Source organism: Pseudoliparis swirei, chromosome 8 (genome assembly GCF_029220125.1).
Source record: "Pseudoliparis swirei isolate HS2019 ecotype Mariana Trench chromosome 8, NWPU_hadal_v1, whole genome shotgun sequence".
Taxonomy (NCBI): Eukaryota; Metazoa; Chordata; class Actinopteri; order Perciformes; family Liparidae; genus Pseudoliparis; species Pseudoliparis swirei.
Genome location: NC_079395.1, coordinates 22,013,824 through 22,030,041, shown reverse-complemented (window position 1 = coordinate 22,030,041; position 16,218 = coordinate 22,013,824). Strand labels below are relative to the sequence as shown.

General features: G+C 42.2%; 1 protein-coding gene across 1 annotated transcript in view; it reads left to right on the top strand.

The window, feature by feature from the left end:
* ca8 (carbonic anhydrase VIII) overlaps positions 1-10,573 on the top strand; it is a 28,927-nt gene extending 18,354 nt beyond the window's left edge. Inside the window, exons 8-9 of the mRNA XM_056421218.1 lie at positions 2,413-2,607; positions 9,258-10,573. Coding sequence (XP_056277193.1) covers positions 2,413-2,547 — 135 coding nt within the window. The 3' untranslated portion in view covers positions 2,548-2,607; positions 9,258-10,573. The remainder of the gene's footprint in view (positions 1-2,412; positions 2,608-9,257) is intronic.
* Positions 10,574-16,218: the final 5,645 nt, after the last annotated feature.

Genomic DNA, 16,218 nt, shown 5'->3' with positions numbered 1-16,218 from the left:
AAAAAACACGGTCAAGCCAGCCTCCACTTCGAAAAACACGGTCAAGCCAGCCTCCACTTCGAAAAACAGTCAAGCCTGCCTCCACTTCGAAAAACACGGTCAAGCTAGCCTCCACTTCGAAAAACACGGTCAAGCTAGCCTCCACTTCGAAAAATACGGTCAAGCCAGCCTCCACTTCGAAAAAAACATGGTCAAACCAGCCTCCACTTCAAAAAACACGGTCAATCAGCCTCCACTTCGAAAAACAGTCAAGCCAGCCTCCACTTCGAAAAACACGGTCAAGCTAGCCTCCACTTCAAAAAACACGGTCAATCAGCCTCCACTTTGAAAAACAGTCAAGCCAGCCTCCACTTCGAAAAACACGGTCAAGCTAGCCTCCACTTCGAAAAACACGGTCAAGCCAGCCTCCACTTCGAAAAACAGTGAAGCCAGCCTCCACTTCGAAAAACACGGTCAAGCTAGCCTCCACTTCGAAAAATACGGTCAAGCTAGCCTCCACTTCGAAAAATACGGTCAAGCCAGCCTCCACTTCGAAAAAAACACGGTCAAACCAGCCTCCACTTCAAAAAACACGGTCAATCAGCCTCCACTTCGAAAAACAGTCAAGCCAGCCTCCACTTCGAAAAACACGGTCAAGCTAGCCTCCACTTCGAAAAACACGGTCAAGCCAGTCTCCACTTCGAAAAAAACACGGTCAAGCCAGCCTCCACTTCGAAAAACACGGTCAAGCCAGCCTCCACTTAGAAAAACACGGTCAAGCTAGCCTCCACTTCGAAAAACACAGTCAAGCCAGCCTCCACTTCGAAAAACACGGTCAAGCTAGCCCGCAATAAATTTGTCACGGTAAGAGCGTGTAAGAACTAACTACGAAAGAAGAGCAGACTTCCAGTGAACGTAAAGCAGGCAATACACCATTAAATACATAAATAGTAATACATTAAACTAAATGAATGAGTGAAAAATCAATAAGAAGAATAGAAAGGGAACTCGTCAAATATTGGTATACATAAAGGTCACAGGTCACATGTTAGCAGCTCGATTCTTAAATATTTGTTTTTTTAATAACATGATTGTTAAATTTAAAACCCTTTAGAGGCCCAAAGAGGGTAAAACTACTTCATTAAGAAGAAACCAAAACAATTTAAGTAAAGTCTGAAAAATACATATTTTGCATTTCCAGCCCGAGTTTATGGACTTTTATTTGTGAGAGACATCAGAGACATCAATCGGGAAGTTTAAGCCAGAATCAAACTTTTAAAAAGTTCACAGTTATTCATGAATTATTATTAATGACTTAATGTCCTCCTTGAGCTGTACTATATGTTATATTCTAATCAAGCTTAAAACATCTGCATATATGTTCACCGTTATCTCAAAGTGATCTCAACCAGCGGGTCCTGCTTACCTGGACGACACTCCTCCAAACGTCCGGCTGTTATTGACTGCTGAAAGAGGGTGTGTGTGTGTGTGTGTGTGTGTGTGTGTGTGTGTGCGGGTGTGCATGCAGGTCTTCAAGCGTTCCTATGCCTACAGGGTTTTGCACTTTGACAGCGGGCTGTAAATCCTGCTTCTGTAAGCTAGCGGCGGCTCAGGAACGCTTGTTTGTCTTCACAGTACATGCATGTCAAAGCCAGCGTATCATCGCCGGTTTACAGGTGAACAACGGGAAGTGGGAAGTGGATCCTTCTCGTACAGCGAGGCTGAAGACGGGCTGTTTGCCGAGCCGTCTGCCTCGCTGTGTGAAGGCAAACATCAAGAGCTGAAATCACCTGAAACACACAGTCGCCTTCACAGAGCTGCCGGCGGCCTTCGGCTCTCTCCTTTCATCCCCACACCGTCATGATATCCCGACGGGGTCTTTCTCTGCCAATGTGGTTCCCGGTCCTCCAGTTTCTCCCCAGGCAGGTTACTCTTCACACAGCCCGAGGAAGCAGGGAGCACAGAGCAAATATTTGAAGTCATACTTAAGGAACTTGAATGATCCGGTGTACCTGGAGGAAGCCAAAGGGCAAACATGTTGTCTAGTTGTGTTTCACAACCTGTAGAATACAGCCGCTGGGACAGTGACGTACGTAGAGCGCCTCGAGCGCCAGTTTCACACACGACAATTATTGTTACTGTCTTTTTAAGATAAGAAGAAACTATTTGGTAAGGTGTATTCAGACAGGTGTCGGTGTATTCAGACAGGTGTAGGTGTATTCAGACAGGAAATATGAGGAACAATAATGGTTTATTTGACCTTAATGTATATCACTTGTTTTGTTAGAAGCCCAAAACACAACTACGAACCTGAAAATTAGCATAATGAGTTTCACACGAGCCTCGAGGGGGAGAAGTCCAGAAAGTCCTCCAGCTTACCAACCACTCCTCATCATACAGCAACAGACCTCTGCAATCTTTCCTCCTCTGCAGATCGAGGAGTTTCGGAGGCTGCGGTCCCACGTCAAAGGGGCGGAGCTACTGGAAGGGAACGATGGGATGTTGGGGGACAACTTCCGTCCCACCCAGCCGCTCAGTGACCGGACGGTTCGCGCCGCTTTCCAGTGACCCTGGCTGCCCACTGCCAACCCAGAGGAGCTGTGGCACCTACAGACACAAGCACAGACGGTAACGGTGTCCCAGCGACCGCGCTCTGCGCTGTTTTCAACACGCAGTGCATCAGCTGACGTAGCTTCAGCCCACTTTAACAAAAAAAGTATTGTCCTGAGAATAAGTTCCAACGCACTTATCCACCCTGTTCTGCATCAATGAAGCATCAGATTACATGACATTATACAGGTAAACCCTTTATGAGTGTAAGGAAGGATCTTTAGCAGAACCTTTTGTTGTTGTTCGCAAACACTTTTCCTATTTACACGTCCAGCAGACACAGAGAAGCCAAGTATTCCTTTGGAGTCATTTTGTTTCCACCCGATGAGTGTCAGTTCAATATTCAGTCTGTTCGTCAGGCGAGGTCGTTTAAAGAACGACGAAGTCAGCTTCAGGGCAAGTTGGGTCAAACAAACAGAACTCTCATCATGGAGATTGATGTTTGTGTCCCGGGTGAAACCGAGTCAAGGTTTTGTTTCTTAACTTCTGTATGTGCTAACACACATACGTAAGTTCCGTAGTTAGCTTACACACATACGTAATTTACTTACTTAGCTAACATACGTAGGTAAGTTACGTACTTAGATTATACACATACGTAAGTTACGTACTTAAAGAACACACGTACGTAAGTTACGTACTTAAAGAACACACGTACGTAAGTTACATACTTAGCTTACACACGTACGGAAGTTACGTACTTAGCTTACACACAAACGTAAGTTACATACTTAGCTAACACACGTACGTAAGTTACATACTTAGCTAACACACGTACGTAAATTACGTACTTAGATAACACACTTACTTTAGTTATGTACTTAGATAACATACAGTACGTAGATACGTTACGTACTTGGCTAACACACGTAATTCAATTCAGTTTATTTGTATAGCCCATTTTCACAAATTACAAATTTGTCTCAGAGGGCTTTACAATCTGTGCACATAGACATCCCTGACCTTTGACCTCACATCGGACCAGGAATAACTCCCAAACAACCCTTTCACAGGGAAAAAAAAGTGAAGAAACCTTCAGGAGAGCAACAGAGGAGGATCCTTCTCCAGGATTGTCAGGTGTAATAGATGCCATGTGTACAGAAGGAATCATATGTAAGTAAGTTATGTGCTTAGATAACACATGTATGTAAGTTATGTACTTGGATAACACATGTACGTAATTTACATACTTAGCTAACACACGTGAGTAAGTTACGTACTTAAAGAACACCAATATGTAAGTTATGTACTTGGATAACACAAATACGTAAGTTACGTACTTAGAGAACACAAATACGTAAGTTATGTACTTGGATAACCCACGTACGTTAGTTACGTATTACGGACTTAGTTAACACACGTACGCAATTTTCTTACTTAATGTAAGTAAGTTATGTACTTAGATAACACATCTAAGTAAGTTATGTAGTTAGCTAACACCAAGTACGTGACTTAAGACATGAGTCAAATAAATGAATAAAAAACCGTGACATACCGTGTTCTCCGTGATTTTAGTTAATTCAGCACATTTCTTCTCAAGGGACAGTCTTTTAATGGAACTAGGCATTCTGTCTCTGAGGTATCTGGGTCCTCTGAAACCACAATGGAGCGGGTCAACTAACCCGGTTCAGTTACTAATCTGGGACAAGCCTATATACAATGTGTCGTGTACGAACGGCGCCCAGATTCAGCTCAGCAGCACTGCGGCAGGAAGACAGACAAAGAGACTTTCTGAGTTTCCTAACTTTTGCGGATTGTACATATTTGTGGTTATTTCTACATGTGAGTATAAGATGGAGGAAAATGAGCCTGCAAAGAAATGCTGTTCTCACAGCTTTTGTTTCTTTACAGTCTGACGCGTTCACATGACTATCAGTTGGCCTTGGCACACAACATGGAGTCAGGGACACAGTGTATTCCATGCAGTACATTATCTCCTTCAACCCTGCTGTAGCTTTACTCTTTCTTTAAAAAGTGAACAACATTTAGTGTCGCGCTTTATTACTTTTAATCCCTAGTTTCGGTCAAGCTCCAAGAAATCCGATATTTATCGTCATGCATCTCAATGACATTTCCTGTTGTGGAATTTTATTTGGAAATAAAATGTAAAAATATACTTCCAACAGAACAGAACAGTGTTGTCCGTTATGTGAAATACGTCTATGTATTGTGTTGCAGAGATTTGTACTGTATCATAACTAGCTTTTTATTTCATTAACTGATGGACCGAGTAGTAAAGGTGAAATGCTGCCCTCCATTGGTTTGAAACACGTAGCCAGATCTTACACACTGAACCTTTAGACAACGGTTTGGAGTAAACGTCTTGCTTCAAACAAATGGTAACCTCATTGCAAACATTATGGTGTAAACTTTACTAACTTAACGATATCCATGAAGAGCAGGCCGGTGAATATCTGAGCTGACGTCAACGCGGCTCATAGTGAAGAGACGGAGAGGCGAGAGTAGCAGGAAGAGGTGTGTTGAGAGGAGGGAGGAAGAGGGGAGCTGAGAATGCCAAAGGGAGGGAAAAGGGACAGACTTGCAAAAAAAGGAGAGAAAGAACAGTGGACTTTTGTATGTAGTGTAAACGGATACTGATCTGGACACAGCGTAAACCCACCTGAGAGAGAGAGAGAGGACGAAGGCAAGCAGAGAGGAGAGGGAGCTGGGTCAAAACAGTCTACTGGTGCCAGAATATACACAACCCAAACCAGTCCAACCTGCACGGATGTGATTATAGAAACACAACCAGCTATCACCGGCTCAAAAAAGCATATAGTGCAATTTAAAAGAACCTGTCTTGCAACTGTTTTTGTCCATCTGGCCGCAATGCTGATAGAGGAATGCTGACATGCTCACCATAGCTAGGTTAGCATGCTAATGCTAAGCAGGTGTCCTGTTTAGCATGTTCTTCATCAGCATGTGTTAGCTATGTTGGATATGTCTTCTGAGGACCATGAATATCTGTTGGATATGTCCTATGAGGACCATGCATATCTGTTGGATATGTCCTATGAGGACCATGAATATATGTTGGATATGTCCTCTGAGGATCATGAATATCCGTTGGATATGTCCTATGAGGACCATGAATATATTTTGGATATGTCTTCTGAGGATCATGAATATCTGTTGGATATGTCTTCTGAGGATCATGAATATATGTTGGATATGTCCTATGAGGACCATGAATATATGTTGGATATGTCTTCTGAGGATCATGAATATATGTTGGATATGTCCTCTGAGGATCATGAATATCTGTTGGATATGTCCTATGAGGACCATGAATTTATGTTGGATATGTCCTATGAGGACAATGAATATATGTTGGATATGTCCTCTGAGGATCATGAATATCTGTTGGATATGTCCTATGAGGACCATGAATATATGTTGGATATGTCCTCTGAGGATCATGAATATCTGTTGGATATGTCCTATGAGGACCATGAATATATGTTGGATATGTCTTCTGAGGATCATGAATATATGTTGGATATGTCCTATGGGGAGCATGAATATATGTTGGATATGTCCTCTGAGGATCATGAATATCTGTTGGATATGTCCTATGAGGACCATGAATATATGTTGAATATGTCCTCTGAGGATCATGAATATCTGTTGGATATGTCCTATGAGGACCATGCATATATGTTGGATATGTCCTCTGAGGATCATGAATATCTGTTGGATATGTCCTATGAGGACCATGAATATATGTTGGATATGTCCTCTGAGGATCATGAATATCTGTTGGATATGTCCTATGAGGACCATGAATATATGTTGGATATGTCTTCTGAGGATCATGAATATCTGTTGGATATGTCTTCTGAGGATCATGAATATATGTTGGATATGTCCTATGAGGACCATGAATATATGTTGGATATGTCTTCTGAGGATCATGAATATATGTTGGATATGTCCTCTGAGGATCATGAATATCTGTTGGATATGTCCTATGAGGACCATGAATATATGTTGGATATGTCCTCTGAGGATAATGAATATCTGTTGGATATGTCCTATGAGGACAATGAATATATGTTGGATATGTCCTCTGAGGATCATGAATATCTATTGGATATGTCCTATGAGGACCATGAATATATGTTGGATATGTCTTCTGAGGATCATGAATATATGTTGGATATGTCCTATGGGGACCATGAATATATGTTGGATATGTCCTCTGAAGATCATGAATATCTGTTGGATATGTCCTATGAGGACAATGACTATATGTTGGATATGTCCTCTGAGGATCATGAATATCTGTTGGATATGTCCTATGAGGACCATGAATATATGTTGGATATGTCTTCTGAGGATCATGAATATATGTTGGATATGTTCTATGAGGACCATGAATATATGTTGGATATGTCCTCTGAGGATCATGAATATCTGTTGGATATGTCCTATGAGGACCATGAATATATGTTGGATATGTCCTCTGAGGATCATGAATATCTGTTGGATATGTCCTATGAGGACCATGCATATATGTTGGATATGTCCTCTGAGGATCATGAATATCTGTTGGATATGTCCTATGAGGACCATGAATATATGTTGGATATGTCTTCTGAGGATCATGAATATCTGTTGGATATGTCTTCTGAGGATCATGAATATATGTTGGATATGTCCTATGAGGACCATGAATATATGTTGGATATGTCTTCTGAGGATCATGAATATATGTTGGATATGTCCTCTGAGGATCATGAATATCTGTTGGATATGTCCTATGAGGACCATGAAGATATGTTGGATATGTCCTCTGAGGATAATGAATATCTGTTGGATATGTCCTATGAGGACAATGAATATATGTTGGATATGTCCTCTGAGGATCATGAATATCTGTTGGATATGTCCTATGAGGACCATGAATATATGTTGGATATGTCTTCTGAGGATCATGAATATATGTTGGATATGTCCTATGGGGAGCATGAATATATGTTGGATATGTCCTCTGAGGATCATGAATATCTGTTGGATATGTCCTATGAGGACCATGAATATATGTTGGATATGTCCTCTGAGGATCATGAATATCTGTTGGATATGTCCTATGAGGACCATGCATATATGTTGGATATGTCCTCTGAGGATCATGAATATCTGTTGGATATGTCCTATGAGGACCATGAATATATGTTGGATATGTCCTCTGAGGATCATGAATATCTGTTGGATATGTCCTATGAGGACCATGAATATATGTTGGATATGTCTTCTGAGGATCATGAATATCTGTTGGATATGTCTTCTGAGGATCATGAATATATGTTGGATATGTCCTATGAGGACCATGAATATATGTTGGATATGTCCTCTGAGGATCATGAATATCTGTTGGATATGTCCTATGAGGACCATGAATATATGTTGGATATGTCTTCTGAGGATCATGAATATCTGTTGGATATGTCTTCTGATGATCATGAATATATGTTGGATATGTCCTATGAGGACCATGAATATATGTTGGATATGTCTTCTGAGGATCATGAATATCTGTTGGATATGTCTTCTGAGGACCATGAATATCTGTTGGATATGTCCTCTGAGGATCATGAATATCTGTTGGATATGTCCTATGAGGACCATGAATATATGTTGGATTTGTCCTATGAGGACCATGAATATATGTTGGATATGTCCTCTGAGGATCATGAATATATGTTGGATATGTCCTCTGAGGATCATGAATATATGTTGGATATGTCCTATGAGGATCATGAATATATGTTGGATATGTCCTATGAGGACCATGAATATCTGGACAAAATGTCAACATGAATCAATGGATGTTGAAACCTTTCAGTTTCCAGAGTCTAAAAGTCTTTCTACACAAATAGCAGACATAGGAGAGCTACGTTATTGACATTATGGGTTATTTGGAATGTGTGTGTTTGGCTATTTTAAAATATAATCTTTAGAAATAATTAAAGTCCTTTCGGGAACTGTGTTCCTGTATTTGTTTAGTTTCAGCTGCAACAGCCAGTGGCGTAACGGCACGCTAACATCTAAAAGCCTCAGAGCACACCCCCTTTAATCCATCCAGGGTCCGACCTCTATAAAGGCCAACGCATCTGTGGTGGTGAGGATGAGTAATGAAGTCGGCACAATCTTAAACGTCATATAGTTCTCATATTATTTCAACTGTCCGACATTCTGTGATTTCTGTGTGAAGCTTCCAGGTGGAGGTCGTACAACGTTATAGAGCAGTGTTTATGTCACAGCGGTTGTGTCAACCATCTGGTCCTGTCGAGTAACTCCAGTAAGTCTCAGTTTATACGAGCCAGGCCAGTGTGCTATACGTCATCTTACAGTCGTTGTACTGTGAATCCCAAAAGGTGAAGAACCTTATTGAAGCAGAGGATGTACATCACACTTCATGTGGCTGATGACTGGGGGAGGGGCTTCATGTGGCACTGCAGATGGAAATGTCTTTATAAAGAAGTTTAGAATATTCTTCAGGAGCTTTATCACAGTTCTTTTGGTACCAGTCTGAAGTATGTAGGAAAGTTGTAAAACTACATATTCGACAAAACCCGGGACCAATAAAAGAGTTTTCACGTGGATCACATCTGGTTTCTCTCTCTTTGTCTTTTGATCTGATTCATATTTCTCTCTCACTACAGGGGAGCAGGAAGACGAGAGGTGTGAGAAGAGGAGCGCCAACAGAGGGAGACCGAAGGTGGACAACCAGCTCACACCTTCAGTGTGTGTGTGTGTGTGTGTGTGTCATGATTAGATGAGAGGGGGCTGCTCTGCTGTCAAAACAAGCCACAGGTGTGTTTTTTAAAGAAAAAAGTTCATATAAATTATGATTTTGGTTTATAAAAAATATATATATACACATTTTTTCCACAAGACTTTTATCAGCTCAACAACAAGCTGAGTCTTTGAAATAATCCGGAGCCGCTGCATGTCGCAGTAATGGCACATGTCTCTTCTCTAGCAACCCAGCAGCAGTTTAATACTATTTGTTCTCATTGTGCAGCCTATAACGGAATATATACACGGGAGTTTAGGAGTAACTGTATAGGGGGCGGGGTTTATTTATATTTAAAGGAACAGGGTGGAACAGAAAGGCTCTGTTGGCAGAAATGGAATATATAATATTCATAGCTAAGTTTTTCCTTCATGTCTTTTTACATTATCAAGTAGTTCTTGTAAAGGGAGGAGATAGCGAAGGTCACACTCCTCCACCCCCCCTCGAGATGCCTCGGGGTCATGAGGTCATGTCGCTCTCCTGGCCTCGAGCTGCTTGCTGTAAGTAAAGACGAGTCTCCGTGTTCAGCCGGTGTCTCTTCAGTGGCTTCGTGCTCCGGGTTCCCCCTCCAGGTTCTCTAGGACAGCGCTGGTGGTCCCTGTGCCGGTGTGGGGTCGGAAAAATTTACGATTGAACACTTGTTTCCTTTTTAAAAAAGAAAGAAATGTCTCATCACACTGTGGACCATGAGCAGGTTAAAACACCGACATCTCATCACTCCCTTCGAATGTGTCGGTATCGAAGAGGGTTACTAGCACTGCTTTCATGTGTGTGTGAGTGTGTGAGTGAGTGAGTGTTTAGACTATATTACCCATTTACACCTGGCGTTATAATAAGATCTGATTTATGGACAATGTTTTCTGGAGATAGAAAATCATCAGTGGGATCCTCCAGTCTGGAAAAGGGAAACACAGAGTTTAAATCCCTCAAACGGCCACTTGAGGCTCCAAAAGCGAGACAATCCCCGTAGAGTAGACCTCCATGTTGACACCGATGCGGAAGTATCTTAAAACTGGCAATATCTCTCCACTGACCACCAGGGGGCGACTCCTCTGGGTGTATAGAAGTCTATGCATCATGTGTTAAAGCTGCATTCTCTCTCCTGACCACCAGGGGGCGACTCCTCTGGTTGTATAGAAGTCTATGCATCATGTGTTAAAGCTGCATTCTCTCTCCTGACCACCAGGGGGCGACTCCTCTGGTTGTATAGAAGTATATGCTTCATGTGTTAAAGCTGCATTCTCTCTCCTGACCACCAGGGGGCGACTCCTCTGGTTGTATAGAAGTATATGCTTCATGTGTTAAAGCTGCATTCTCTCTCCTGACCACCAGGGGCGACTCCTCTGGTTGTATAGAAGTCTATGCTTCATGTGCTACAGCTGCATTCTCTCTCCTGACCACCAGGGGGCGACTCCTCTGGTTGTATAGAAGTCTATGCATCATGTGTTAAAGCTGCATTCTCTCTCCTGACCACCAGGGGGCGACTCCTCTGGTTGTATAGAAGTCTATGCATCATGTGTTAAAGCTGCATTATCTCTCCTGACCACCAGGGGGCGACTCCTCTGGTTGTATAGAAGTCTATGCATCATGTGTTAAAGCTGCATTATCTCTCCTGACCACCAGGGGGCGACTCCTCTGGTTGTATAGAAGTCTATGCATCATGTGTTAAAGCTGCATTCTCTCTCCTGACCACCAGGGGGTGACTCCTCTGGTTGTATAGAAGTCTATGCATCATGTGTTAAAGCTGCATTATCTCTCCTGACCACCAGGGGGCGACTCCTCTGGTTGTATAGAAGTCTATGCTTCATGTGTTAAAGCTGCATTCTCTCTCCTGACCACCAGGGGGCGACTCCTCTGGTTGTATAGAAGTCTATGCTTCATGTGTTGAAGCTGCATTCTCTCTCCTGACCACCAGGGGGCGACTCTTCTGGTTGTATAGAAGTCTATGCATCATGTGTTAAAGCTGCATTCTCTCTCCTGACCACCAGGGCGCGACTCCTCTGGTTGTATAGAAGTCTATGTATCATGTGTTAAAGCTGCATTCTCTCTCCTGACCACCAGGGGGCGACAACTCTGGTTGTATAGAAGTCTATGCTTCATGTGCTACAGCTGCATTCTCTCACCTGACCACAAGGGGGCTCCTCTGGTTGTATAGAAGTCTATATAGTGACTCTACTTCTCTTGATGTATTCCCTCAGTAAACATTGTAAACATGAGTTTATGTCTCAGTCTCTAGTTTCAAGTCTTCTTCTATACAGCATGATGTCATCATTTATACTTCATAGTCATTTAGAGTCTACAGGCCATAAAGCAGGGGACGCTTTAGGGGCGGAGCTACAGGTGATTGACAGGTCTCTACCAGAGCCGTATACAGCGTCACTACGTCACTCCTCCGCATTCCAGATATGGTTGCAAAAAATAACACCGTGGCGACGGCCGTAATCCAAGATGGCGCCGACCTCGAGGCTTCAAAACATCAGTGCACAAGCCGACGGGTGACGTCACCATGACTACGTCCACTTCCTATAGTATATATGTATATTAATATATTTTAATTGTATTCAAGGTATATAGGTATAGAATAAATGCCAGGTGTAAATGAGGCCTCTGTGTGTGTGTGTGTATAGTATTTAAAGGTACACACTGAGCTGAAATAAACTAAGAACTGATGACTGTTCTTGTAAAGCAACAATAAACTATAACACTGACTTACTAATAACTCTGAATGGTCTGTTTTTCTTGATCAGAACTACAGTGCCCCCCCCCCAGCAGACAGGAGAGAAGTGAGAGACTCTATTGTCGGGTTTTTTCCTCTTGGGATTACTGGACCGAAGAAGAAGGAGATGGAGTACCACCTGCCTTATCCTTTAAGCAAACACGGACCATCAGCTGATTTGAAGACAGGTGTGGTGGTTTGGGAGTTGACTCACTTCACCTGTCGGCTCTCTTTGTCCTCGGCTGTGATGCCGACAGAGGGACACTGTATTGTCCAGTGAGATCTATTAAACCACGAGCACATGCCAAAACTTATATGGAAAAGAGTTTAGGTGCAATATCACTTTTCACCAGCTATCCAACTATTCAAAGACACTTTGTATAAACTCATGCGATGACTCTGAGACATTAGGTTAGATATTCCTTTATTAGTCCCACATTGGGGAAATTGCAGGATCACAGCAGCGAGTGCACATAAGAATAAAATACAAAATACAATATTAAATATACAAAGGAATTCCATTCTCATGAATATATATATGTATATATACAAATATATATGTATATATATATATACATATATATATAATATACAGAGGAATTCCATTCTCATAAATATATATGTATATATATATAATATATATGTATATATATTAATTATAATATAATTAATCTAATTATTATTTGTACAGATTTATACAGGTATGAGCATCATTTACATCTTTATAATCAGTTGTAGTGAGAGGTTTGAGGAGACCCAGCCCCCATCCAACAGAAAGTACAGTGCACTGAGAGTGGACCTGTTCCGGTCTGGTCTGGTTCTGGTCTGTTCTGGTCTGGGGTCAGCCCAGTACGAGGCGCTGGGGGACCAGCTCTCCTCCTGAAGACCCCCCAAAATGAGACATTAAATAGAAGTAGACAGAAGGGGAACTGATGAGGTCTGGCGTCTCGGTATCACTGTGTCGCTCTGCTGCCCCCTGCTGCCACACAGAGGCATTGCACGCTGCTGGAGCGACGGAGACATGATGGAGAAACGTAACGCTGGAAGAAGTAATCCCTCCTCGTGTCTCCTCTCATTATACTTTCATATAAAGGTGAGGATACTCAAAATGCATCTTATAAAAAGATCACAATAAGCAGCATTTAAAAAATCTAGAAAATAATTTTAATGAAAGTAAAGAGATCAAAATAAAACAGAAGTGTGGTTTACATGTTACACCATCTTGTCATTTGCAAGTTCCTACATCAATTGTTTCTTGTAAAAATAAATTAGATTTGATTTGCTATATCTTATTAATATACATATAGATTATATTATTATTATTATTATAGATAATATTGGGGAAATTACATATATATAAAATAATATAATATAATAATAAAATATTATTGTATTGTATATATATATATATATATATTTGTTTTTTGCGTTAGCTACCACAATAATACTTTTGGGGGTGTCGAGATAATCTTTTTGTCAATGTCTAAATGAAAGTTACATGATATAAACTTTTTTACCATGATTTGGACTTTGTGTTGACACAATGAAGCCTTTTATAACAACAACAACAACAACCCCCCCCCCCCCCCCCCCAGTGGAGCCTCCCTTTCAGACCCCAGATTCAGCCCCCTCACAGTGGGTCTGTAAATGCAGTCAGCCAGTGACAGTTCCTCCGGTGACCGACAGGGGGCGCTGTCGTGCCGTGAAAGAATGACTGCTGTGCAGAGAGGACTGTTTGGACACCGGGAGGCGGAGCATCCAGCCTCCCTTGGACCAGGGACACTTCTGCTTGGAGCTCTGCAAAAGTTTTCATTTCATTTCACGTGTTCATGTCCAGCTTCATGCTTTTGTTCGACAAAACATACAACTTTATCGCGTTTTACTCAAGTGAACAAAAACACCCCCACCCTGATGGAGCAGAGCAGTCCTTCCTTTTGTTTTGCTCATTCAGTCACTGATATGTGGTCGAGCATCACTGAGGACCTGGAAAACGTCTTCAGGGGAGTTAGGTTCTAATTAATATTTCCATAATGACCACGTATCAATAAATAAATCTCTCCGGCGCAACTGAACTCAATCCATGTTTACAGTGACTGTAATACGACAAGAATGAATCATAAGAAGACCAAAACATCACCTCAGCACATACTGCAGAGGCGTGACGAGCGCTGATCATGTGATGCAGTACATGGAAACACACCAGCATGTTGTGTGTGTGTGTGTGTGTGTGTGTGTGGGCCTCTTGAAGTGTTGCTGAGACAATCGTTCATTTCCATAATAACTGACTGATTTATGAACAGATGGACGAGGCGCTGCGAGGCTCCGTCAAGGGTTAAGTGCAGAGTTAGTGTGAAGATGCAGGACAAAGAAATATAATTAGAGAACAAAAATGAATATATATATAATTAAATAAATCCAATACCTCAAAGTGTAATGATGAGCGTGTGTGTGTGTGTGTGTGTGTGTGGTGTTTGAATTCCCCTGCTGTTTGTCAACTTGACCATCTGTCTGACCCTCTCACACTATTGACCTCTCTCTCTCTCTCTCTCTCTCTCTCTGTGTCCATTGTGCCCTTGGCCCAGATCACATTAGCACAGACATCATTAACTCCTGAATGACCACAGTGCGCACACACGCACGCACACGCACACAAGATATAGAGAAGGATGAGGAAGAAAGAGGAGGTGGCGATAGAGAGAGGGAGGAAGAAGAGAGGGAAGGAAGGAGAGAAGGAGATGGAGGACTGGTGACTTCATCCATTGGCTGACTGGTTTTCTGAATGTGGATTAGTTTGCTCCCCACCAGCTGGGGACTGAACCTCACACTAAAGCTAAACATTATGAACGCGTATGATGCGCGTGTCACTTTTCTACTTCCTGTTATGGGTAATAAACCAGAAGGAATTCATTCCTCTGAATCACAAGGTCTCAACTTCAGGTTCTGCTGAGTGAAGCTGAGGCTGAATGTCTTAAAACCTGCATCATCTCTCCTGACCACCAGGGGGCGACTCCTCTGGTTGTATAGAAGTCTATATAGTGACTCTACTTCTCTTGATGTATTCCCTCAGTAAACATTGTAAACATGAGTTCATGTCTCAGTCTCTAGTTTCAAGTCTTCTTCTATACAGCATGATGTTCACTTGCCCTGCTTCCTGCTTCCTGCCTTATTGGCTTTCGCCTCAAAGGCCGGGCCCCTGCTACGGCCCTGCTGAGGCCCCTCCTCTCTACCTCCTTTGTTTACATGCATCATGGAGGTCTGGATCGTGGTCCATGCCGACTACCAACTATTCATCACTCTGTCAGACTCATTGAATGTGTTGTTACTCTGTAATGATTCCTTCTGGTCACATGACATCTATTGTTCATCTGGTCACATGACATATATTGTTCATCTGGTCACATGACATCTATTGTTCATCAGGTCACATGACATCTATTGATCATCTGGTCACATGACATCTATTGTTCATCTGGTCACATGACATCTATTGTTCATCTGGTCACATCACATCTATTGTTCATCTGGTCACATGACATCTATTGATCATCTGGTCACATGACATCTATTGTTCATGTGGTCACATGACATCTATTGTTCATCTGGTCACATGACATCTATTGTTCATCTGGTCACATGACATCTATTGTTCTGTCCATCCTGGAGAGGGATCCTCCTCTATTGCTCTCCTGAAGGGTTCTTCAGTTTTTTACCCCTGAAAGAGTTTTTCCTATTTCTTGGGAGTTGTTCCATATCCGATGTGAGGTCAAAGGTCAGGGATGTCGTATGTGTATAGATTGTAAAGCCCTCGATCCTGAATAGGAGAAGCGCTTTGGAGAACGGATGGATCTACGAATTACAGCACATTAACTTATTGTAGGTATTACGACCGCTGGATGAGGACTCTCTTCCCGCTCCGTGTTTGGTCTCCTCCTCTTTCCTGTGAGGGGGCAGTTTGTGCCGTCTACAGCCACAGATACAGCCGGTGACTCTGTGGGTTCTGATAGGAACACTGTCACATGACCTCTTCGGACTTGTGACTGTCGTTTGTAATCATGCAAAAAATATAGATTACAGCCACTTACACATGTGCATGTGACTTGAGCCGCCCACT